Raw genomic sequence first — 25,754 nt, forward strand, 5'->3', positions numbered from 1 at the left:
GTGTTGAATGTAATCATAGCAATGTTTACAGTTTGTGCAGACAAAGCTCTCTTCATAACTAACAGGGCAGTTTCCCAGCCCCACACAAAGCTTTGAAACAGGGTAAACATGATTGAGTCAACATGTGCATGGCAAACCAAGAACAGAACGTTTTCTGGGGAAATAGTTATTGTTTTCAGTAATTGCAGTTTGTGTTCATCTCTGTCAGACAGCTCATGCCTGGCCTCTGTTGCAAGACTTCTCTCCTTGTGAACATGTTCGCGCCAACCTGCAAAATGGCATAATCCAGATTTAATAAGAACCAGGGGACGGTTATTGAATTGAAACTCAAACTTTGTTAGTAATCATGTTTTTGTTTTGGTATGGTGTCATCTCATTGCTGCTACTCAGAACCTTATAACCACTTACAACCTGCAATGCTAAGCTAAAGGAACCATGTGATCAAATAAAAGGGGCAGGGCTTAGGAAAGAATATTACATTTGTCCCAAATTTCGCCCAACTGTGTTTTCCCTACTATGAAATGCCCTTTAATAATATGAATGGATGTTTTGCCAAAATGGTTTAATGTATTTAGAAATAGGGCGGTACCCAATGTACATGTTCACATTTGATGCTTTTCAATAGAATCCTTATTTCAATGAAGTGACTAGTTACATCAAATGAGTAAGTTGGTTTTCTTTTCTGTAAACAACTGGTCAGTGTTGTAGTGCAGCTAGCGGGAGATCAAACTCGCAGTTACAAATGTTGTTTTTTAAAGTCTTAACAACGAAAAATATGGTTTGAAGCGCAATATTTAGCAATATTAAAATGTAAATAATTAAATCAACATTTTCATTAGTTTTTTTAATTGTGTACTCTTAACACCCTGAAATCAGAAACATTCCTGCGCAACTAACAGTGTTACTGATCCAAAAAATGATATGATGCTCTTAATATTAGTGTAGCATTACCGTGTAGGACTCTCTTCTTTGAATAAAATAATGAGACAGGCAAAAGAAAAGATAAGCGGTGCAGCATTTCAAATGTTGACTTCAATGTTCTGCATGAAGCCATGAAATACACGGACCCTCCTACTGAGACAATATTTTCATTTTGATGTGTTTGTGTACCCTGTACCCTAAGTCTGCAGATTACCCACAATCCCCAGTCACTAAAATCACAGCAGGGTTGCGGTCGGATAATCCAAAAATCAGCTCCTAACGTCTATCCCTTGACCTCTGAGTGAAACGGCACAAATGTGCGTCTGCTGCTGTGGGGAAACTATGGAAACTACAGTTTTCTATAGCGGACTACAACATGGATGTTTAATAAGAACGAGGGACTACTGTAAACTCATCTAGAGACTCTGCACCGTGCTCTGATGCTGTTGTTTTATGCTTTATGAACGTGGACAACAGAGAAACATATTCTTCAGGACCAAAGTTGGAATTGAAATAAAAAAGGAAAGTGAAACTTATGCTCGTCACCCTCTCCCTCCGGTCCACATTAATACAAATGATCCCAATACGTATGATTGTATGAACTATGAAAAGATCTTAAAATCAATACAAATGTATTTATTATAAACGTTAGTCCTTAACATCTATCACTGTGTATATCACCATTCAAACATATTTTACAAGTTGAACAAACTCCACACAGCTCAGTAAAGACTGTGAAATGTTGACTTTATTTGATAATTTCAGTAAAAACTAACGTTCATATTTCTCTTTTTGATTATAATACTGATGAACGTTCAGAACAAAGCACTTTGGCAACTTACCACATACGTTTTAAAATGCTTAATAAGCACTGTAACTTTCATGATATCATTTCTCGGTCATAATCGGTTGTTTCCGTGAACGGCCGACTCTTTGAGTGACGGCAAATGCTGCGGCTGCAATGCATTGTGGGGCAGCATTTTCTCCTCTCCTTTTGGTTAGGGAGGTCCAGTGGTTCCTAAACTAAAGGAAGTTTGAAACCTCCTTTCCTTTCATCTAGAGAATTGGAACGGCACTTATCATGGCTGCCACTGAGGGACTTCCGGGTCATTTCACTCCGTTAGGAAGGTTCCTAAGCTAAATGGACTATTGGACTTCAGCCCAGGACTGAGTGACATGCTGTACTGCCTCTGGGTAAAAACAAGAGAGGGGGAGGAATAATGTAAATACCCCCCCCCCCCGCAACTCATTCTTCATCGGTGACACACCTTGGTTCGTCACCTGTGGAATTCCAGTGAGGAGTGGGATGAAGAGTGGAGGGGGTGGGGGGGGGCAGCTAGAGGAGCATAGTGATCCGGGGTTAATAACTAACCAGTTCCCCCCCGCTGTGGAGCGCTGGCTATGCTAAGAATTCTGCCTGCTGTAGCCTGATATATGTATTAATGTGAAAGAGAATACCCTGCCTGTTCGCTCCTTAACGTATCCATCACAGAGGGGCTGACGGGTGGGAGGGTCCCCTCTTTAGAACTTCGTGTTGATGGATTTGAACCCCCCTCCCCCCCAATATAAGAGCAGGTATGTAGCTCCTTCGGCGAAGAACATTATTCAACCTCTGCAGCAGTGCAGGAAGCATTTTTTACTTTTTTTACTGCGTGCCCCACGAGAATCACAGAGGGAGCTTTCTGGATTTGTGTGGTTAACTAACCATGACAGAAAGATGATAGAAAAACAATCTGGCTGTTTATAAAACGCAGAACCTAGGCTTGATTCTGCTTTGTTCAACTTTTACGGGCATAATAAAGTGGAATCATGCTTTAACTTTTCAAACTTAATGCAAAACATGACTCCAAGCTAACCAGTTAGCTTCTTGGTATTTCAATGTATGAAAGTAGAGGCATTACATCTTCAGCACTTGGTCTCACTTTTGCTAAATCTATCCCACAGGTATCACAGCCCCTCTGAGCCAAACCAGGTCCGAATGACTGTTATCTGACAGAGATGTGATGGATCCTACATCTTGTTAAAAACAGGCCAGGATGCATAAAATGTCCCTAAAACACCTAGCAACAATACCAAGTGCACACATGAAGAAGTGGAGAGCTGCTGTTAGCAGCTGGTCTGACAACAGTATGAGGCTACAGGGCTGGAGCTGCACCGGAGCCAGCAGAGTCTGCGTCCGGATGTGAGCAGTGAGCAGCCAGAATGCATACAAAAGTCAATTCTAATATTGAGGAAAAGACAAAAAACGATCAAAAATATATAACGAAAAAGGCTGTTTTAATAACTAAAAGCAATAATTTGTGCTTTTTTTCAAATGTTCAAGGCTGTAGGGAGAAAAACATGTGATATGTTGATGAAGAGGAGAAATTATAAAGTTACTCATTTATGTGTACAGATTTATTAATTCATACATTTCATATTGAAAGCATCTGAATAAAAAAAAACCTTATTCTGGTGCCTGGTTATGTCATAAATTAATTGTGAGAGTTTGGCCGAGCTTGCAAAGTCATAACTGCATTCAGTATAGATGTTTTTAATATTTATGGGTTACTAAGTCAAGTCTCCTCAGTTAATTGACTTCAGGTCAAGTAAGGCGAAATCTCACAGCGAACAAGTCCAAGTCTTACATTTAGCCAGTATAACTCCTAATAAAAACAAATCTATAAAGGTGTCCAGATTAAGAATTTACAAAAGCTTTCCTAACATGATGGACATAAATAGGCCGTTGCTAAGAACTACCAAGCATCTGACCTCTCCCTGAATCACTCACACGCTCTTGAACGTGTCCTCTGTGCTTCCTGCTGGAGGAGGCTGCTGGCCTGCAGTGTGACACAGTGAAGGGTGACTGCCTCCTCTGCCATCTATCATCATGGATTCCAGAATGACAAAATGGAAAGTTCCACTAGAACAACTCTCCCGTCTGACTCCCCTCTGCCCAGACTTGCCTTAATTGCACCGGTCTCACCGCGGTCCATAGTGTATGTTCCATGAATACATCGGCAGGTAGACATTAGATGCCAGCTGTTGTCTTTTACAGTACATGGCATTACATCCTTTGATAAATAGCTACTGCACAGATGGAAAATCCCCCTTATAAAAGCTGCAGGTAATATGGCAGTAATGATGAAGAGACTTCCGACGCCCGACCCTCCCCCCCGTCATCGTCTCTCACTTTCTTTCCACCCCTGTCAGCTCCTGTACACAGTTGATTTACAAACCAGTCAGAATAACAAAGCTTGAGGCGCTGGGGGGGGGGGGGGGGGGGATCTGACTTGGATCAGATCGAGTCCAAATTGACATCTGGTTTTTCTAACTCCACTATAATTGTGAGTGGGAGGGCATGCACGCACAGGGGAGCAGGGTGCGCTGAATTCAGCCTGCATGGCTATCTTTGAGGGGGGTGGTGGTGAGTGGGTGTCTATGGAATCTGATTGTGTGTGTGAGAGACAGAAAGCAGAGAGAGGAAGACAAAAGGGGTGGGGGGGGGTAGCGAAAAAGTGACAAGAGATGAAGGGAGACGCCAAGAGATACCGGAACATGAAGGGGTGTGACAGTATGGAACAGAGCCAATAGCCGCGTTCACACCAAGTACTTTACCATACTTAGTTCCCAGCACTTAGTTTCCCTATGGAACTAAGAGCTGATCGCGTTCACACCGGAATAAATTCCCTGAGTGAAGATTACGCAAATGAGCCGCTGACGTCACTTCGTCTTCTTCTGCTTTGGGTTTACTGGCAGGCCGCAAACAACTTCACGGCGTATACTGCCACCCGAAGTCCCCGGCCGGAAGTCCCCGGCCCGGAGTTGGGGACTGGCTTCAGTAGAAGCTGCTGGGAGTCCCAGCAGCTTCTACTGAAGCCTTCCGAGTAAATCGCCAGAACGCAGACACCTCCTCATCTCCACCGCTCCCATGTTTTATTTTGTGTTGCCATAAATTAGTTCGCAACCGAGTGTGAAGCGGCTGGGATGAGGATCAGCACCTCCAAATCTGAGGCCATGGTTCTCAGCAGGAAACCGATGGACTGTCCACTCCAGGTAGGGAATGAGTCCTTACCCCAAGTGAAGGAGTTCAAGTATCTCGGGGTCTTGTTCTCGAGTGAGGGAACAATGGAGCGTGAGATGGGCCGGAGAATCGGAGAGCAGCGGGAGCGGTACTGCAGTCGCTTACCGCACCGTTGTGACGAAAAGGGAGCTGAGCCAGAAGGCAAAGCTCTCGGTCTTCCGGGCCATTTTCGTTCCTACCCTCACCTATGGTCATGAAGGATGGGTCATGACCGAAAGAACGAGATCGCGGATACAAGCGGCCGAGATGGGTTTTCTCCGCAGGGTGGCTGGTGTCTCCCTTAGGGATAAGGTGAGAAGTTCGGTCATCAGGGAGGGACTCGGAGTTGAGCCGCTCCTCCTTCGCGTTCGAAAGGAGCCAGTTGAGGTGGTTCGGGCACCTAGTTAGGATGCCACCTGGGCGCCTCCCTAGGGAGGTGTTCCAGGCAACGTCCAGCTGGGAAGAGACCAAGGGGTAGACCTAGGACCAGGTGGAGGGATTATATCTCTTCGCTGGCCTGGGAGCGCCTTGGGATCCCCCAGTCAGAGCTGGTTGATGTCGCCAGGGAAAAGAAAGTTTGGGGCTCTCTGCTGGAACTGCTACCCCCGCGACCCGACCACGGATAAGCGGGAGAAGATGGATGGATAAATTAGTCTCTCTGCGTTTCTGTGCTGGGCGAATGCTAATGCTAATAATGCTAATGCGAGGATAATAAAATGGCGGCTCTACAAAACATTTCAGAGTTTTACGGGGCGTGTTTTGTAATCGCCCAGCCAATCAGAACTGTGGTACTTTATTTCCCCAGGAAAGTACCTGCTCTCAGCAGGCGCTAAAAATGGGGTGAAAAGTTCCCGGCACTTAGTTATTTTTTTGGTGTGAACGCGATATCAGGGGTACTAACGGAACTAAACGCGAAAAGTACGGGTGAAAAGTACTCGGTGTGAATGCGGCTAATGTGCATGCTGGGTAAGAAACAACTGTCCGTCAGACATCTTGTGGTATCTTAATCGAGGTGATCAAGTATATAACTAAGTCGATACAGAGCACCTCACCTGAATGCAGTGCTGAGTCTCAATGTGTGTCCTTCTGTTCTTACATCTGCTATTTTGGCTGCATATGTGCATCCCAGTGCTAGCATAGCGGCTATCTATCAACATTAGCGTTCGTAATAATAGTATGTCAAAATGCACTATGAGTACCCGGGTGGTGCATTCAGAACGCGTGTGGAACTCTTGACTCTTCTTCCATAATCTAAATAATGCCTTAAACTCTTTGGCATCTTGGCTACGTAATGGAAGTCACACGATCAGCTGCAATTGCTGTTGCTCCAGTAAAGTAAATAAATCACATTACCAAAAAAAAGTAATACATGGTTCTTTTTTCACTATTTAATAAACAAACCACTATAATGGTGTTGAAATATAGGCACAGTATATTTTTGGGGGTTAATTGAGCTGTCTGTAATTATTTTCTACCGCTAAACATAGCTATCTAGCTAACAACATACCTATCTCCGGTGAGGGCACAATGGCTGTGTGTGATCTGGGACAACACCACATGGTCAAAATTCACGCTCTGCCCAATTTTCCACAGTGTAGAAAACATGGCAATGTACTAGGGTGAGTGTTTGAATTGATACACAACAGAGATGATCCCACTACTGTAAAAGAAAAGTGTGCTTTAAAATGTTAAAACCATCGATCGACTGTGAACACTCTTCTTGCTGACTTTCTATAAGTAAACAAGAAAGCAATAAAATGTCAGAATGATGATATAGGCCTAATCCTTAACTCTGGAAATCCCCCATTTCCTCTATAGTCTGACCAGAGGAATCTCTCCATGTAAAAAGTCGTTGTCCCACGATCTATAAAACAGAAGAAGCTCCATTTCCAGCCATCAACTCAGCAATTTTTAATCTCTCCTCAGGGATAAGTGTGTTCGCTCACTTATAGCGAGTAACCTGAGACATCAGAGGTATACCTTACAGTGGTCTGCTGCTAATAATCTGTCAGGTATACATGTCGAACTGGTCAGCTGTTCGGTCCTCTTCAGGGAACAAAGCATTCTTCCTCTTCTCACTCACTTATATAGTTATTTAAAAGGATCCATCAAACAAACCTTCCAGGGGGAAATGGTATAGACCATACTGCTTCAATATTATGTACCAAGGAGAAGAAGTGCAGTAAAATAACTGCAAGCAGGACAGCTATTTCTTGGATATTAACCTTATATTGACAGAGATGGAGTCTCTGAAAACTGTTTTTTTATCAGGTGTTTAGGGTCACTTTCATTATTTTTCACTATTAAAACTGTTCCTTTCTATTTCTTATTATTCTTTCTGGCCTTTCTTTTTAGAGCCCCTAACTTTAGAAGTTTATCACAAGTGCATCAGCGGAACGTCTCTGCACGTCATCAGATGACAGGGCTGAGGAACAGTGAGAGTCGTATATTGACAATTATTTGTATATTTGTAAAAGTTGTTCCATACCGTCCATCTGAGCGTCTCCCCAGCTGGTCTTGAATTCCTCTCCTCATCGCCACTTCCATCACCTGAAGCCTGAGGAGAACAGACATTTTATTTTAATGTGATCAAGTTTTTCTTTAGGTTTGTTTGAGTGTATTGACCATTATATCTGAAAATGCTCTTTTAACTGTATGTCCAATTGTCTCCAGGTCAAATTGAAGTCCGCTCTAAAAGCAATTGAGTTATTGTGTGTGCTTTTTATTAAATGACATATTGTTTTTTTGCTCTTAACATGATTTTATGACTCCCTTTGACAAGGTCCTTGTTGAAAAATATACACAGTGTTTTAGTAATCCTGAGTGCATCCTGTGAACAGCTGTGTGTGTTTGAGATAAAAGACATCCTGAAATCAGAAACCTGTCATTTCCACTCAGAATGGGGTTCTCCCGTCTAATCCAAAGGACATCTAAAGATTTGAAGGCAACGAGTGAACCTTCCTCTGTCAGTGAGGTTCTGGTGGTCTCGGCAGCTGTGAAGTCAATGTTTGACCAAATAACAGTAAAGACTGCTGGGGGGCTACGGAGGGGCACCTGTGTTTGTGTGTGGGTGGTCGGGGTCAGTGGAAAATGCTGCTCTTACACTCCTATCTTTTACAGATTCACTATTGTTTACAGTGTAACTGATGTAACATGCTGGAATAAATCAACAAACCCAGTTAAATGTCATTACTTGTGCTCCTTTAGGGCTTCTCTAATGCAGAGGTAGATCCACCAGCAACATTATGAGTAATACTTGAAACCACGAGTCCCTGATTTCAGTCAGAGGAGCTCTGAAGAAGGCTTCTCATCTCAATTTTGGAAGCTGAAATGAACTATCGCTGGCAGATTTCATCAGCTGCAGCTAGTTAGCCAATTAGGGTAATGGTAGCGCCATGAGTCGGTTGAAAGCCGTGTTTCCGGCAGATTTGTTCATGTTTTCAGCTGACTCCTTTTAAAATGATAATCTTGTGAAAGGAGTTTAACTATTCACATGAAGGCTGAAACTCCTGAGGTGAAAGCTGCATCCCCCCCGGGAAAATACATCTCATTTTTCAGCAGTTGATGAAAATGTAAATAGACATGTCATTTTTTCAGTTTTTATTTTTTTATTTTCGACATACTATACTATAGATTCTTTTTACATATTTATGACCAATTATTTGTTCCTATTTTAGACATTACTGCATTCTTTGGCATTTTTTCAACATATTATAATTTGTTGTTTTTTCAAATATTTTGGAATACTACACTTTGTCGTTTCTTTCAGAAGTTTTCGACATACTGTTTTTTCATATTTTCGACATAATACAACATGTCGTTATTTGGCATATTTTTACTATACTATGTCCTTTCTTTCATATTTTTGACATGTCGTTTTTTGGGAAAATGTTGGGATAGTATACTGTGGTGTTTCTTCATAATTTTTGCATATTTTCAACATACTATACTGTGTTGCTTTGCAGGAAAAAAAATTGACATTCTATACAATGTCGTTTTTTTGCATATTTTCAACCAACTATTTTTTCCTATTTTAGACAACTATATTATGGAATTCTTGTGCCTTTTTTACATGCTATACTATGCCCTTTTCCTTTTGTTGACATATTTTGATATACTATATATTTTTGTTTTCTTCATATTATTGACTAACTATACTATGTTTTTTTTCTCATATTTGTGACATTTCATTACATTCCACTTGTTAGATGCGTCACATGCTGACTGCCTCAGCCTCCCAACTTCGATTTTCTGGAAAATATTGTGTACCATTTTTTTCATACTTTCAACATACTACACTATGTTGTTTTTTTGCATATTTAGACATTTTATACTTTCTGTTTGTGATATTTTCGAGATGCTATACTGTGTATTTTCTTTGCTGTTTTTTCTAATATTTGTGAATACTACACTCTGAAATGTTCGACATCAGAGCGCTGGTTGCAGCCACGACTCAGATTAACCTTGTTGTAGCAACATTTTTATTTTTGTGGTTTATTGATTTAATGTAGTACAGACAACTTTCATCACCACTGTATATTCTCTGTGTGTTCGTGAACTTGGTGTCAAGATGGATGCCTTGTCTACTGCAAACAAAATCCACCAAAGTGTACAAATAAAGTAACCTGAACCTGAACTCACCATATCTGAGTCGTCTCCATCCTCCTCGCAGTGCCTCTCAGCAGCGCGGGGGTCTCCCACAATCCTCAGCTCCCCGATCACCCCCTGTAGCAAAACAAGGACATGGTGTTTTCATGTTAACGATACATGTAATATATAGAGCAGCACTTGTTCTCACACATGTCTTACTTTCATCATACATTATATGGATGTTTATCTGTGAACTTGCTGCCTTTTCTCTCAGGGAATTCCCCCTCTCCACAAAATCACAGGGGCTATTGATGTCTCAGTGTTAGCCTCTGCCTGTGAAGTGCCACTATCTGTGCCCACACACAATCTGTTACATGTTTCCACACAGGATACTCGCACTGATGGCATTCATGCTATCTGACTGCCTATCACAGGGCCATTAGCTCTGAATGAGAGGTGGTCTCTCTGCTGGTGGGTTATTTGTAGTCAACTCTTTAGGACACATTTATGTCCTGAGAAGAAAGATCAGAAGAGCTTTGAAGATAAACAGAAGAAGCTCTTTGAAATGTAATGGTTGTACTGGCTGACTCGATGTTTAGTCGATGTGTCATAGTCTTTTTCTGACAAAGTGCTTCAGATCTTCACAATTAATCTTAGATTATATACAAAAAGGTCCATCGCTAAACAAATCCTCTTTAAGAATGTCCATTTTATAAATATGTAAATATTTAAATGCAAAAGAAGCCCGCCAAGTCTTCATTTGATTAGAGAATTTACAAGACCTCTACAGCTGAGGGCCATGTGAAGGTCAACACAGAAGGAACAGGGTCTGTTTGGTCTTTCCAAGTAAACACTTTATAATACATCTTTCTGAACACAAGAGAATACCTCAGAAGGGCTCAAGTAATAACAACAACTGGAATTGTGAGGAAGAGTTGCAAAGTGGTTTACAACTAATGAGCAGCTGTCTTCAAACACAGCAATAAACAGATTTAGGGTTTCAGCTGGGAAACACTTAATCCCCCTAACATGTATGGGAAGAACTTCTTGGGAATTTTGACTTATTAAGTAGTGTTAACATATCTCCCTGTTTCCCATATATGTAATAATATATCAGTGGATGGAGGGAATTTTAAAAATGGATATAAGGTGTTCTGCCTTTATGGCTTCCTGGCCTTTAGTCTTATTTTCAGTAGAGAGCTCATTTCAGTCCATATGAGCAGAAAGACTAGAACACTAAACAATGAAAATGGCTCACCGACCATCATTATCATGCAAAAGTGTCACTCAAAAGTTACAAACAACCAGGTCATGCTGTATCTACTGAACATAAAGTAGATATATGCATATATAAGGAATAGCAAGCAAATAGCTTGCATGTAAGTCAGTAAGTCTCATAAAATGTCTTATTTGGTAAGCTAAATAATGAAGATGTGCATGATTTACAGATGTATCTTCTCTCCCCAAAGGAGGGTTTGATTTTCAGTTGGAAATATTGATTTTTATTTAATATCTGGCTCTAATATGATTCTTTTAGTAAATTATAATGACATAAAAACATTAAGAAAACAGACAATCTTGATTGTTTGTCCGATAGAAATATGTAAGTATTAGGTAAATGAACTAAAGCAGCGGTTTTCAAAGTGTGAGGCGCGCCTCCCCTGGGGGCAAATAACGAGAAACAGTGAAATCTAGCTAGTTAACTTCAGCTAACTTTCTGCGAGCTGCAACATGGATCGATTTCTAGTGAAGTTACCTAAAGTGAGAGAGGAGACAGCTTCTGGCAGAAAACGTCACTTGCACACTTTTGGCTGTCTGTGGAGTGGAGTTCCCCCACCTCGCCAAAAAGGCTGTAAAAGTGCTCATTCCCTTCACCTCCGCCTACCAGTGTAAGTGCGGGTTTTCTGCATTGACTTTGATCAAAAGCAAGTACCGGTCAAGCAGGGGCGGATCTACCGGGTGGCAACTGCCACCCTAAAAATAGCCTTGCCACCCCAGCTGCCACCCCAGTTGGCAGCTTTGTTTTGAAATAAAAGTTGTGGCTCATCGGACGTTGCTGAGAGAAAATCCCTAATGTCCGAGTGCAAGTGAATGCAGCACAAGACGCGTGCCTTGTAACTAGTGGTGCACGATAATTATCGGCCCGATAATTATCGGTCCGATATTAGGAATTATGACGTCATCCCGATAAACCCGATAACAGTATTAATAGCCCCGATAATATACAATATATTTTTTGGGTAAAAAAAAAGAAAGAAATACTGCGGTGTGGGTGGATTGGGATGAGGGGCGCTTGTTTTTCACTCGGCTCCTCCCGTTTTGCCAGTACTGTGGTATTAGTGGTTTAGGAAGAGGGGAGTTTTTCACAAATCCAGCGCTCCCTAACTCATGCCTGGCTGTGACGTAAATGGTGTGCGGCCGTAAAGCCAGGACAGTAAACAAACATGTCGTCGGTAGTATGGGACTATTTCAAAGTTTCAGAGTTAGATAGTTCGCTTGCTATTTGTATTAACAAATGCAATGCAGAAGTTCCACGAGGAGGGAAAAAGGCAACAAGCTATAATACTTCCAACCTGATTAGTCACCTGAAACATCGCCATCGCTACGATGGTGTGTTAAAAGCGTACGAAGACGCCTGCGCTGCTAAACTAGCGGCGAATCCAAAGCCAGCTGCAAAGGCACCGGGGCTTTTACCTATCGACGAGGCTTTTGAAAAAGGCAAGAAGTTTGCCAGAGACGACCCCAGGGCTAAAACGATCTCTAACTTCATCATAGAAATGATGGCGCTTGACGAGAGTCAAAACTGTTCTTGGCTTTGTTTTGTTCATAGTAGTAATGCTCATGTCATTTGCTCACTACTAGTCTTTTTTTTACCACCAGGTGTGCAAAAACTACAGGTACATTTAATATATATATATATTATATTATTATCGGTATCGGTCTTGAGAAGCAGGAAGTTATCGGTATCGGTTTCAAAAAAACAATATCGTGCATCCCTACTTGTAACCCCTCCCCCAGCCCTGGCGCGAGCGAGGAAATGTGATTGGTGGCGATTTCATTTGAACGGGACGGCGCATTCGGACGCAAGTAGACGGAAGGAATGAGGTATTTGCGGTCTACACTGACAGAGAACTAGAGACTGTCAAGTGGCTGTACTAAGCATTGAATCAAAACACACTAAAGCTGTTGATCTTAATATATTTGTGAGGCATCTTGCTGAACAAGATGGTAATCGCCGCATTCAGCTGTAATAGGCATGCCAACTTGATGCTCTACTCACGGATGACTCGATGAACATGACGGTGTGTAAAACTACACTGCCCAGCCAAAAAAAAGTAACCACTTTGATTTAACTAGGCCAGTAGGTAAGGGCATTCCACTGGATAATAATAATCCTGCATTATAGCAACAATAATAATAATAATAATAATAATAATAATAGCAATAATAATTGGGAGGGGGGGCGCGGCTGTTGTTATGTTCTCTGAGGGGAGGCTCACCTTCCCACACTTTGAAAATCCCTGAACTAAAGCAATAGTCAGTGTCAGGAAGAACAATTATAACTCATAAAATGCCTGCAGTTGCGTGTTTTCTCCGTGCAGGGAGCCGTGGGTGAACCACTATAACCAGTTAAACCCCGCGGGCGGGGGCAAAACACAACATCTTGCAAGAAACAGCGTCTGAGGGCTTCTTAACATTTAATAAACTATGAATGTTTCATATCCACTTAACGGGAAGAAACTCAGCTATCAGACAATATTAACAATTTTTAGCAAAACGAAACACAAGGGTAATAACAAAGGCTCTGAATTAGCCCTGAGCGAAAAATGCTAACGGACTTAGCACAGAACTCACGTTAAAATACCCTTATTACTTATTAGATCTGCACAAACAAGATATCGATTAGCAAGCTGAGATTCCACAGATTCCAGAAATATAAGTATCATCACTGAGCGACCAGAACTCGGCATGGGAAACAAAACCAGACATCACACAACATAGCTTTAGGTAGCAAACACGGGACATTTTCTTACCTTTTGCTGTTTCAGCTCAAAAGTTGTGTTCAATGGCATTAAAACGATAAAATCGCTGCTGAAGGTTAATCCATAGGTTAATCCAATGTGTCTGTGTCACTTTGAAATGATTACTGATAATCCATCTTCATAATTATGTCAATAACAGAGATTTCATATTAGCTACGGGAGTGTATGACAGCGTCCGGCTTTGGGCATTCTGGCTACGCATCACTCATTCACCAATGGGTAATGTTTAGATGGATTTTAGGAACTTCCCCTCAATTCTATTGGCTCTAACTTCTGGTCACTTTCCAAACAGTCTCAAGGAGGCAAGAGTAAACCCTCTCCTAAAGAAACCCACTCTCAACCCGTCTGATGTTATAAACTACAGGCCTGTCTCTCTCCTCCCGTTCCTGTCTAAAACACTTGAACGCGCTGTCTTTAAACAACTCTCCTGTTATCTCCATCAGAACAACCTTCTGGATCCGCACCAGTCTGGTTTCAAGGCAGGTCACTCCACAGAAACTGCTCTCATTGCTGTCACGGAGGAACTGCACACTGCCAAAACTGCATCCCTCTCCTCTGTCATCATCCTGTTGGACCTGTCTGCTGCATTCGACACGGTGAATCATCAGATCCTCCTTCACACTCTCCAAGCACATAGAGTTTCAGGCTCTGCACTTTCCCTCCTCACCTCATACCTCAAAGACCGTACCTACAGGGTAACTTGGAGAGGGTCCGAGTCCGACCCTTGTCAATTAACTACAGGGGTCCCTCAGGTCTATGTTCTTGGTCCCCTCCTCTTCTCCTTGTACACAAACTCGCTCGGATCAGTCATTAGCCCGCATGGTTTTTCTTACCACTGCTACGCTGACGACACCCAATTAATTCTGTCCTTTCCCCGCTCAGAGACCCAGGTCGTCGCACGCATCTCTGCTTGTCTAGCTGACATCTCTCAGTGGATGTCTGCTCACCACCTCAAGCTCAACCTTGACAAGACTGAACTGCTTTTCCTTCCGGGAAAAGATTGTCCCACTCTTGACCTGACAATCAACATCGGCACCTCTATTGTTTCCCCGACTCAGACTGCAAGGAATCTGGGTGTGATCCTAGATAACAACCTGTCCTTCACTGCAAACATCGCTGCTACAACCCGTTGCTGCAGATACACGCTTTACAACATCAGGAAGATACGTCCCCAGCTGACCCAGAAAGTGACGCAGGTTCTGGTCCAGGCTCTCGTCATCTCACGCCTAGACTACTGCAACTCCCTCCTGGCTGGTCTACCTGCATGTGCCATCCGACCTCTGCAGCTCATTCAGAATGAAGCGGCTCGTCTGGTCTTCAACCTTCCTAAATTCTCCCACACCACGCCGCTCCTCCGCTCCGTTCACTGGCTTCCGGTAACTGCTAGAATCCACTTCAAGACAATGGTACTTGCGTACCATGCTGCGAATGGTTCTGGCCCTTCCTACATCCAGGACATGGTTAAACCGTACACCCCAGCACATGCACTCCGCTCTGCATCAACCAAACAGCTCGCTGCACCCTCACTGCGAGGGGAACCCAAGTTCCCATCAGCAAAAACACGTGGGTTTGCTATCCTGGCTCCAAGATGGTGGAATGAGCTCCCCATTGACATCAGGACAGCAGAAAGCTTACATACCTTCCGGCGCAGACTGAAAACTCATCTCTTTCGACTCCACTTCGAGCAATATAACTATTAACAAAGCACTTATATACTAATAAAGGACTGGCTTATCTAAAGCCAGTTGAGTAGCACTTGAAATGTTTTTGCTCTATGAAACCTGATGTATTTATATGATTCTGTTTTCTTCAAGTTTGTATTTTGTTGGTCGAACGCACTTATTGTAAGTCGCTTTGGATAAAAGCGTCAGCTAAATGCAATGTAATGTAATTTAACGGTTAAAAAGAGGTGTCAATCATCAAAATTGACGAGGGGGGCCAGAAATATGGAAAATGCACCCAAATGACCCCAGAAGTGTTTTTTTCTTCTAAATCTCTCTAAAAAGGTCAAATGTCACTTGTTTTGCATCAATCTTGATACAGGGTACTTATTATATGTTATAGTTTGGATTCCTAAAGCTTTTAGTCTACTATCCCATCATTCAAGGGTGGTTTTCACTATAAGTAATGTTTTTCTTTTGGACGGACACTATCATTTAAAAAATGTTACTATGTTCAATCTGAATTTACTTTAAAATAAAACAATTCTATATTGATTCTGACTTTTCTACATCCAACTCACAAGTTTATCATTACTTTGAGAAAAAAGATTATTAATATACCCCTTTTTAGAAGTGAAGATATAGTCAATTGTTCTGGGAATGTCATTTTCGAGCCTGAGACCTGAAAAACAGGCTCGGGGCTCAACTGGCAGCTAAGGTCAACAGTTGTTACGGTCAACTACTGGGATTTATAGCAGTCAGGTGACTGAAGTTAATTACAGACCAGCTGTGAGGTCTTCCAATTATTCTCAGACCCCTCTCAAGACATTTATGTTTCCGTTAAGATGAGGCCAATTTGAGCAATGAAATCATATGAGAGTTATTTGTCCAAGATGTTTCACATGATTGACTAAAGAGAGTCAAAACACTCTTCTGAACTTCACGGCTTAGGAGACCTGGCGCTGTTCAAGTTGGTTCTAGAGAGGTAGTTTGGGAAAGTGAGATGTGTGGTTTTCTGACACAGGAATTAGTTTGACCTAGGCCTAGTCCACACGACACGTACACAGGAATTTTTGTGACATAGCTTTTTCTTTGTATTTTTCGCCTTTTATGTCCACACCCAAGCAGTGTTTGAGGTCACTAAGTGGTCACGGTGAGTGTTTTCAGAAACTCCGTTCAAGGTTGTTGAACAGATGGCTAAAAAAGGGCATCGAAATACTTGACCTGTAATGCCAGAATTTGTGCTGTAATGTCCTTTGATAATGGAGCAACATTTTGAGGGATGGCGGCACAAATACAATCTTTTTTTGACCTGCTGTACTATGACTTAATCATATTTTACAACATACGACACAATACATTTTTTAACGATATATATTAGAAATCTTTCAACATACTAAACCTAGCCAATTTTTGTATGTATTATACATTTATACATACTAAACCATGCATTTTTTTCAACATCATTTACTATAACTTTTTGCATATTATTTGTCATAGTATTCTTAATTATTTTGAATACTATACTATGACTTAAAAAAGAAAAGGAACACACAGAAAGCCGCCTTTACCAAGCCAATCAATAATAGTTGTTTTCTTCTTTGGTAGGCATCGCTAATGGGGCAACATTTGGAGCAACGGCGGCATAAATACAATCATGACCGGTGGATGGGACCAAAAAAACTTTTTTTACATGTTTACACATAAATATACTGTAGAGGTACTCTTCCACTACACTGAGCAAAAAGGCCTACCTTATGCGCTCTATAGTTCCCATGCAACACTCCTAGACACAAACCCCCGCCCACACCACCTTACACATGTGGCCCACCCTGCATACTCAGAGAAACATGAAGGAGGAAAACCCTGTTTATAAAAATATCTGTGTACATGTAACCTAGGCCTAATTCAGTTCATCATTCAATTATGTTTGTAACTACTCTGAAAATATGTAATTTCCAGATTTCAGGGGCCTGAATAATGTTTAGTTGATAACGGACGGAGCTTGGATACGCACCAGAAACTTCTCGGGATCAGCTCCTCCAGCTTGCCCCACAAAGACCCCGGCGCCGGCCTCCAGCTCCATCTCGTCGGGGGATCTCTCCAGGCGCATCACCTGAGGGTCCGTGTCACAGTTCAGGTAGAACATCACCTTGTCGTCCCTCACAGCGATGGCAAAGCGAGTCCAGGTGTCTTTCATGGAGGGCGCGAGGAACCGGGCCGCCTCGTAGGACTGCTGGGAGTCGGGCTCCGTGTAGTACAGGATGACGTACTGGTTCCCCCCCTGCACCGCGGACAGCTTCACACCCACGTACATGATCTGCTGAGCGGCATCAGTGATGGAGAAGATGGTGCCGCCCCTTTCGGAGGTGGGTTTCAGGTTGAAGATGAGGGCGAAGTCTCGGTAGAAGGGGCTCGGCAGGTAGGTGCGGGCCAGCTGACCTGAGTTGGCATCGGGGCCGAACACATAGCCAGGGCTGCTGTCAGGCCCGAAGACCTGTGTGATGGTGCTGGGGGGGGGGTCCCCAATCAGCTGGAGCAGGGTGACTCCACTTTCTTCTAGAAGGGGAGAGAAAAAGGAGGTGAGGCCACAATATGCAGGGGATATGTTGGTGGTTAGATGGGAGGGCTGCATGGCAGGGTGTAATGTTAGACCGGGCTTAAGGGAGTGGGACTGATGGATGCAGGAATAAATACTGTTACTTTAATTGGACTCTTGTATAGTGAGTCTTTAAGTCTGTACTAAACCAAGAAAACAAACAGAAGTATAGGTGATAATGTTTTTAAATGATTGAAAACAGCATTAACACATGTCATAAAATGTGGAAAGAAAGTGACCTTGACTGACTCCAAACAACCTGTTGGCTGTTTTGAGAAGCATTGGCAAAGCAACTTTGCTTAGGGGACCACAAACAAACAAACCAGTTTATAACTAAGATGGAAAGGGTTGACTTGCATTATAAAAGGCAAAGGGATGGGCCATTTGAAACTAAGAAGAGCAGATTATTTTAGCAGACATTGTATATCAAAGACTAACGACAGACTTCAACTTCAGGACTGAAGTCATCTGATCTTGTCTTTAAAATTCAATGTCTGCTAAAGTGATCGGCTTTTTTAAGGTAATGTATATTCTACAAGATATCTTTGGCACTTTAGGCTCGCAGTATCTGAGTCAAACAACTTGAAACATGTTTCTGCATGGGTCAAACATATCTTTATGTTTCTTGTGGAACGTATTAAAATGTTTAAGCCTTATCATTTAAAGTAGTGATAGAATAATTACTACATGGGTTCTCTGCAAAACACTTGCATCAACGGACCAAAATGTATAACATGGAAATATTACACACAGAAAACTATTACTCTTGCATGCATCCACAATAAAGGAAGAATCAAAACATGTAGAAAAGTCTGGAAGAACGGAACTAAATGGGGGCCCAAACACATGAATTCTACCCTAAATGTTAATATTTAAAAAACAGTCTCAAGTTTGTGCATGGCCCTAAAGAACATGTTGCGATATTTGCAATTTTAAGGTTTCAGATGGGTGATACAATTAAATTGATTTACAAATGGTCTTTACGTGGGTTGATTATTCATAGCTAAAATGTCTTCCAAATATTGACAACTAATACAACTAGGGTGTGAAAAGGCTAGAGATTTATATCTATTCATCACATTCCTGAAGACACTATAAAAACTTCTTCCGACTTGTGTGACATCTGCTGAATGTCCCTGCCCCGGGCCCTCAGGGACCAACAGCTGGGCCCCTGCATATCTCTGCTCACTCCTCCATCACCCCGGGTGACTCTGGAGAGGTCAGCGCATAATCATTGGAGGCGTTTAGGAAACACAAGGGACACAAAGAGTGATGTGTGCTCATCCCCATTCTGGTTCGGATGTTTAACTAGCATCAAACTGGAGACTAAACATTACTGCTTTGATCAAAACCAATGTTTCCTCATGTTAAAAGAAAAATCACTGTTTTGGGAGAACGTGTGACGTAGGTTCTTTGAAGAATTGCTTTGGTTTACCACCTGGAGTCTAATGTGCTAGCTCTATTGCCCGGTTCAAAGCCTCCCCACTGCCCCGATGCTGGAGATCAGTGGGTCTGCACTCAGCTCTGTGGAGAGCTTAAACACACGAGGTGTTTAGCTGAACCTGAGGTCCTGCCTTCTGCTGTACGACCATAAACACCAGGCTGAATGTTTGTCTGTCTGAGAACTGAAAAATACTTTCCAGTATAAATTATGCAGTTTCAATATCTGAAGAATCCTCATGAAATGTATTGCACATTTCAAGATGTGTCAAGAACACAAGAAAAATCTGGAAAAGCAAGTTTAGTGGAGCAAATGCAAAAAAGTTTAAAAGTCACGTGTGCTACATGACTGTATTGTGTTGACCTTCTTACTTATACTCTTTGGATTAATTACAAAGTAGCATATTTTTTAATTTTGAATAAGCGTGGTCAAAGCTACAAGCTTAAAGAGGATTAATAGCTTTATGTATCTTCATAAAGATATGAGATATCCAAGACCTTAGCATAAAACAGACATTTGCTTCCTAAATTAGTCAAAGTTGACTGGGAAATGACAGACGCAGAGTCCGAGTTTCAGAACACCTGAGGCCGACCCTGAATCCTTAACTGTTGCATGAATGGCAGGTAACATTAAAGTCATTTGCACCAGGCCAACCAGATGTCTCCTCTGATCAACTCAGGATGAGAAAGCTGGAGGGCCTCTTCAGTCGGCCTGCGCTCACACACTGGCTCCCTCTTATATCTATCTGACAGACATGGGGAGAAAAAGTCAAAACTTTACAGTAATCCAGTAGTTAGTGGGAAAACACGCCAGCTCAATTTTGACATCTTGCTTGTGAGCTATTTTTAAAGCAGGAAAACTCCATAAATGAGCATGTGTCACAACTGAATGATGACATTTGTACTCAAAATGTCTCCATTTACAGCAATTCACTTCTTCAATCATTTGCATGGAACATGTCATTTGTTAACCTTAAGTAGCTAATTATGAAAAACATTGGATTTGTATGCAGATTGGACTTCAATGTCTGTAATCAATTGGAATGTGAGCTTGACATATGAGTCTGGTTGGTCATACAGGCTGCATGTAAGGCCATCCTTTGCTCCCAAAAGTCAAACAGCTGACATCCTCACACATACATGCATATTCCAAGCTCCTCAAACCCCTCATTAGGGAACCATCTCACCTTTTAGTCATCACTCACATCCACCAGATGTGCACTTTGTTGGACTATGTGTAGAATGTACACAAACAGACGATGGTCCAACACTAAATGCTAACAAGTATCACTTTTCAATCCTTATGTAATTGTGCCAGACACTAGTAAGGACAATTTCATTTCCCGACTTTAAGCAAATACAAAGGTTTGACCTGCTTTAGGCTTGTAAAGGATTGCTTTTGCTAAATCCTCTTCAACGTGCCTGCATTGTCATAAATGGGCCAGCCAGTCATTCCTTCACAGAGATCAGAAATCATTGGGTACACAAAAGGTGCCGCATTAGCATTTTAAATGGAAACTCAATGCAGGTTTTACAAACTGCTTTTGTTAACCAATGACAGCTTCAAGGCCGATGGGGTATAGAAAAAGTTTGTTCATGAATGGAGCGGTGCTGAGTTTATGGTGCTATAGTTTGCCTTGTAAAGAAGGCGGCTTAGTGTCCAGGAACACAGCACTTGTTCATGTCCTAACATTCCAGGTTGGGGGTACCACAGTTTGTGATACCCTGTTGATAAAGCTGTATATACAGTGTGAGGCTGTATACGCAGCTTTGGGAAGAACGGGACGCTGCGTAATCCATGGGAAAACATTTGAACATCTGGACAGTCTGAGAAAACGTTGCTGTTTCAATGCTCCATCACCATTTAAAACATCCCTTGAGGCGTGCTGACAGGGGCTATCCCGTCACTCTGCAGAAAAAGCTAGTCGGTGGTTTGACCTGCGTTTTTAGTGCCAGAGTTCACCTCTGGAGAAGTAAAAATGACGACCCCATGATTGTAAAGAAAACATTTCAGCAATGCTAACGCTTCAGCACAAAGTATGTCTGTCGTACTTTCAGCCAATTGATTTGAAAGTGAAGTTAATTAGATTTGGTCACATGATATGGTGCTCTTTGGTCTCTGCTTATTTGATTCCTGTTTGATCTTAGTTGCAATGTCTGTCCGTCTTCTTACAGGGCTAAAGGGAGTCCTGTTATGCTTATAATGTTAAATCAATATCAAGTACTTGGTGCAAAATGACAATGTTTTTGATTTGTTTTGCTAAGACACATTTTTACCAGCAGCACTTTATTCTTCTTGTCTTATATCAGGGAATATGGTACCATAATTACTACAACTCAAACAAACTGAGAGCTCTTTAACCAAACCTGCTTCCACTAGAAAGCGTATATGTAATACGTAAGTAAATGGAACAATTAACACCGGATGTTTTTAATATAATAGGTACACCTTCCTTGAATGAATGTCCCTTTCTTTACTGAAAAAGCATATTCTATGAATTCAGGGCAAAGTTTGCGGTGTCTTTAACCTGTAGAGAATACTCGGAAAGAGATATCAAACTAAAACCCACATCACAGTCCAGGAAGGAGTTTTCATGTTGGCTCGCCCTGAAGACTGTAATTCTCAAGCCACAAAAAGGAAGATGGGCCTACCACAAGCTGTGCACTTTAGGGGGGGAATAAATAAGATACTGTTCAAGTTCTCTACTGTACTTGTAAGTGACGAACTAATGATTCTTTAGAACTCCTGAAGAACATAGTTTGTATGATATTCACAGAGGCAGAGGTGAAATGCTTCTAAAAAAGTTAAGAGCTAATACCTTTTACCATCCCTGTGCCTCATTACTGCGTTTTGTACCGGTTCAACACAAACCAGAGGGGGCAATGAGTTTCTGGCAGCAAAGAAGTTGAACTACGCTATGCCCATAATTGGAACCCTCCTGAGAGCCAAGTCAAAATCATTCCCTGGCAGGCTGCACGCTGAAGAGCCGGAGCCAGCTTTGGGCCTTCCTGTTATGAGATACCATATCAATCTCAGCTCAAAGGAACCATGGTGCTACAAATCATTGTCAGACCACCATAAGGGTGTACAAGCCACAACACAAAGACTAAATGTACACAGAATTCACCCAAACAGAAGTGTTTATCTTACAGGAAATCTACCGTTTCATGTTGTAGACCACCAGAGGGGTGGCCGGGGACAGGAATCCCCTTTATTATCAATTAAAGGAGCCTAAACTGAGAGGAGTTCCTCATACAGGATATAGTTTTACTGTCAAGAACTAAGCAAAATAAATTGCAGTTGACCTATAGACCCTGATATGAGTGACTGCTCATCTTCCAAGCAGGGGACTGGTAACCATGGAAAACATCATTAAAAGGGCTATTATGCCCTAACAATAACTTTTTACCACAGGGGCAGCCCCCCCCACAAGGTAAAAGGATCACATTTGACAGATTTCTTTCAATGTTTCCATGCCCCAAACAATATCTCTGCCATCTTCCCACAGCGACCTCCCACATACACACATCTAAAGGCCGGGACACACCAAGCTGACACCAAAAAACTGACACAGACGGACCCCCGACTGTTGTGTCGCCTCGCGTCTCTGCGTTTTGGCCATGTGTCGCACTGGAACACACCACAAAGACTTCAGCCGACGGCCAAGAAGCACGTATGAACTGTGCATGCGTGAGTGGCAATAACTCTCCTTACCAGCAGGTGGCGGTAGTGTGTATTCGTCATTCAAAGAGGCAACAACCGGAAGACAGACTGCGTGATAACCGAGAGAAGAAGAACAGACTGCGTGATATAAACAAACAACAAATAGCGTGTGCGTTCCATTTTCACTCTACAACGAGAAGCTCATGGGGCTTTCCCGAACCTGTGTCGAGAGCTGGAGTTAAATGAAATCTCACATTTGCCTTCTTAATAGTTTGTTTGGGTCCCTCACTTCCGTTTCGCTTCTCATGCACTGATTCGCTAGCTGAACAGCCAATCAGAATGATTTATTTTGCTGACAGCCTTTGGCCGACTGTCGAATCGGTGGGTTTTCGGCTGAAAAGACACGATGGTGCGGGACATACCAATCTGAGTAGGGCATCTCGACGCTCATCGTCGGCCTGACGCCCGTCGACGGCCAACATCGACTTGGAACGACATGAACATACTTAACTTTATCTCTATTGTGTTCTTGCCCCATGCCAAGGGCCTAACTTTAATTCCATCCACTATACCAGCTCAATAAGTAAGTAGATCATGAGACATTCTTGCATGACAGGTCATAGTTATACGATGTAGGAGTAGGGTGGTATTAACAAGAATAAGAGTTCCCTCCTCCCACACATCAATCAAACAAAGCTGCAGACTGTCAAAGCTTCCCAGACCCTGCATGGCGGGGGCTCTGATCAGTGAATTTAAGAGGTCAAAGGGCTCCTAAGTGGGAAGGTGCAGTAGAAAACAGCCCAAGATAAAGTTATTGGGCCAATTAACTAGGAAACAGGGCATGTTGGGCAGCAGGGCACACATTTACAGAGCTTTGGAACAAATTATCTTGGCTTTTTACGTATGACCTCATTTAGTTGTAGGCCAAAGCCCACCAAGCTGTTCACTACTTCTAAAACATTACCAGTATGCCTTCTTGCTGTAGCAGGGAGACATTGGCATAGGCACATGAGGCATTTTGTCAGTACAAACCATGTGATGAATGCTCATAAAGGCAACGTCTAATCGACTCAGGAGTCTAGTTATCTTTCGGAAATGGGGGGGAAAGAGACATAAGTAAGCAAAAAGTAAAGTCATTTCTTATATTTGGTTGATTGAGACTCATCTGAACATCACACCAACAAGCAGTGTCCAGTTGTGCATTTTAAATATTGCTGTGTTTGTATGAGTGATACCAGACGAGCTAGACTGTGCTGGCATTCTGTCCAACCAAGAATGATTTAGAGAGACTGAAAGCATCTCAGTGTTACCTCGGGGGCAACTCAAACAGGTGATACCCAAAATGACGTCTAAAACAACCAGCTTCTGGAGAGCCAATAAAAGCCATCCTCAGGTAGTAAATATGTCTACAAAATCATAGTTTTTAAATGTCCCTTAGGCTGCAAATATCAATGTCAGAGCATTTAAACCAACTCCTTACACGTTATTTAACACAAACACTTGTAGTGTAAAGCTTTGCAGTAAATGCCAAAAAAGTGAACACATGAATTGTGTGGCTTTTACAACATAAAACCTCGCCTTAACCCTAACCCCCCAGATGAAGAAAAACACCAGCACTTTGGATATCAACACAGAAAGTAACACATCTATTTGGGCCCAGATGCATCACTTAGTCTTGGAACCGGAGACATCTTGTCCACTCATGTCTGTCAATGAAGCCAGGTGTCAGATAGATAGTGGAGCTGTAAAAAGACACAGTCTTGAACTCTGAGTGATCTGAAGTGAAAGAGGAGTGCAGGACAGTTGCCTAGTAAAAGGCTTTAAAGAAGTACAGAACTTTAGACAAAGCTCTAACACTACTTTGAAAGAGACATTTCACAAAAACAAAACTGTCCTGGTATTTGACATGCAATATTCATTGAATATATGCATTCAACTGTTTAAATCATTCACTTTGTACAGCCGTTTGCTAGCAGTAAGAAATACTTTTTTTCAAGCACAGATGTAAAAATGTACATCCCACTGAAAACCACTGAAGCAACATGACTGCTTCCCATGCATGACGACTTAATCTGTCCATTCCTGGACAGACAGATGCTCATGGAGCTGACTGCGAGTCCCTCACTGTCAAAAGAGACATGCCGAGTTATCTACAGTTTCCATGCACACGTTGTTCTCAGAAGTCAGGCCCTGTCTTGTGCAATTCCAGATGCATTAATGCTAATAACAAAAATATCCTAAAAAGAACAATATTTAATCAGTGCTTCATAATTTACTGCTTTTGCTTTACTACAATCTGTGTTACAGGATAAGATATATGTACGAAACCATGTAATTATTACCCTTTAAATGAATAATTTACTGAAAATATACATAACTTGGTTTTGAAATGAACCATAAACCCATTTACTGTACTGTGTGTGTGCGTGCGTTTGTGTAAGTGTGTGTGTGTGTTTGTGTGTATGTGTGTGTGTGTGTTGTTATAATAACCTTCAAGTTGTAAGTCACATGCATTCCAAAGGACAAGGGAAGCACAGACATGCAACATTGTAGGATTGTAGGGCAGGAGGGTTGGCACCATGCTTGTTAGGCTAAAGCCAGAACGTTTACCTTTTAACAAACTTGAAGCATGCTTATTTTTCTTTAAATTATTTTGCAAGGGAACCTGGGTATCGTTAATGTCAATGACTGTGCTGAAAGGGATACATGATACATTTTTGGAGTTGGGTATCGGTATTGGGTTTTGGGAGGAAACACCAGACAAACTGGAGAATAGGGACACTGAAAACTGGTT

General features: G+C 42.1%; 1 protein-coding gene across 3 annotated transcripts in view; it reads right to left on the reverse strand.

Annotated features, from left to right (window-relative positions):
* The window catches only part of col18a1a (collagen type XVIII alpha 1 chain a), a 114,388-nt gene that overhangs the window by 39,594 nt on the left and 49,040 nt on the right, over positions 1-25,754 (reverse strand). For all 3 annotated transcript variants that reach the window (XM_034221468.1, XM_034221470.1, XM_034221469.1), the window contains 3 exons: positions 17,275-17,816; positions 9,605-9,688; positions 7,452-7,520 (listed from right to left, as the gene is read on the reverse strand). In XM_034221468.1, coding sequence (XP_034077359.1) covers positions 7,452-7,520; positions 9,605-9,688; positions 17,275-17,816 — 695 coding nt within the window. The remainder of the gene's footprint in view (positions 1-7,451; positions 7,521-9,604; positions 9,689-17,274; positions 17,817-25,754) is intronic.

This window comes from Gymnodraco acuticeps, unplaced genomic scaffold, assembly GCF_902827175.1.
Source record: "Gymnodraco acuticeps unplaced genomic scaffold, fGymAcu1.1, whole genome shotgun sequence".
In the NCBI taxonomy this organism is placed as follows: domain Eukaryota; kingdom Metazoa; phylum Chordata; class Actinopteri; order Perciformes; family Bathydraconidae; genus Gymnodraco; species Gymnodraco acuticeps.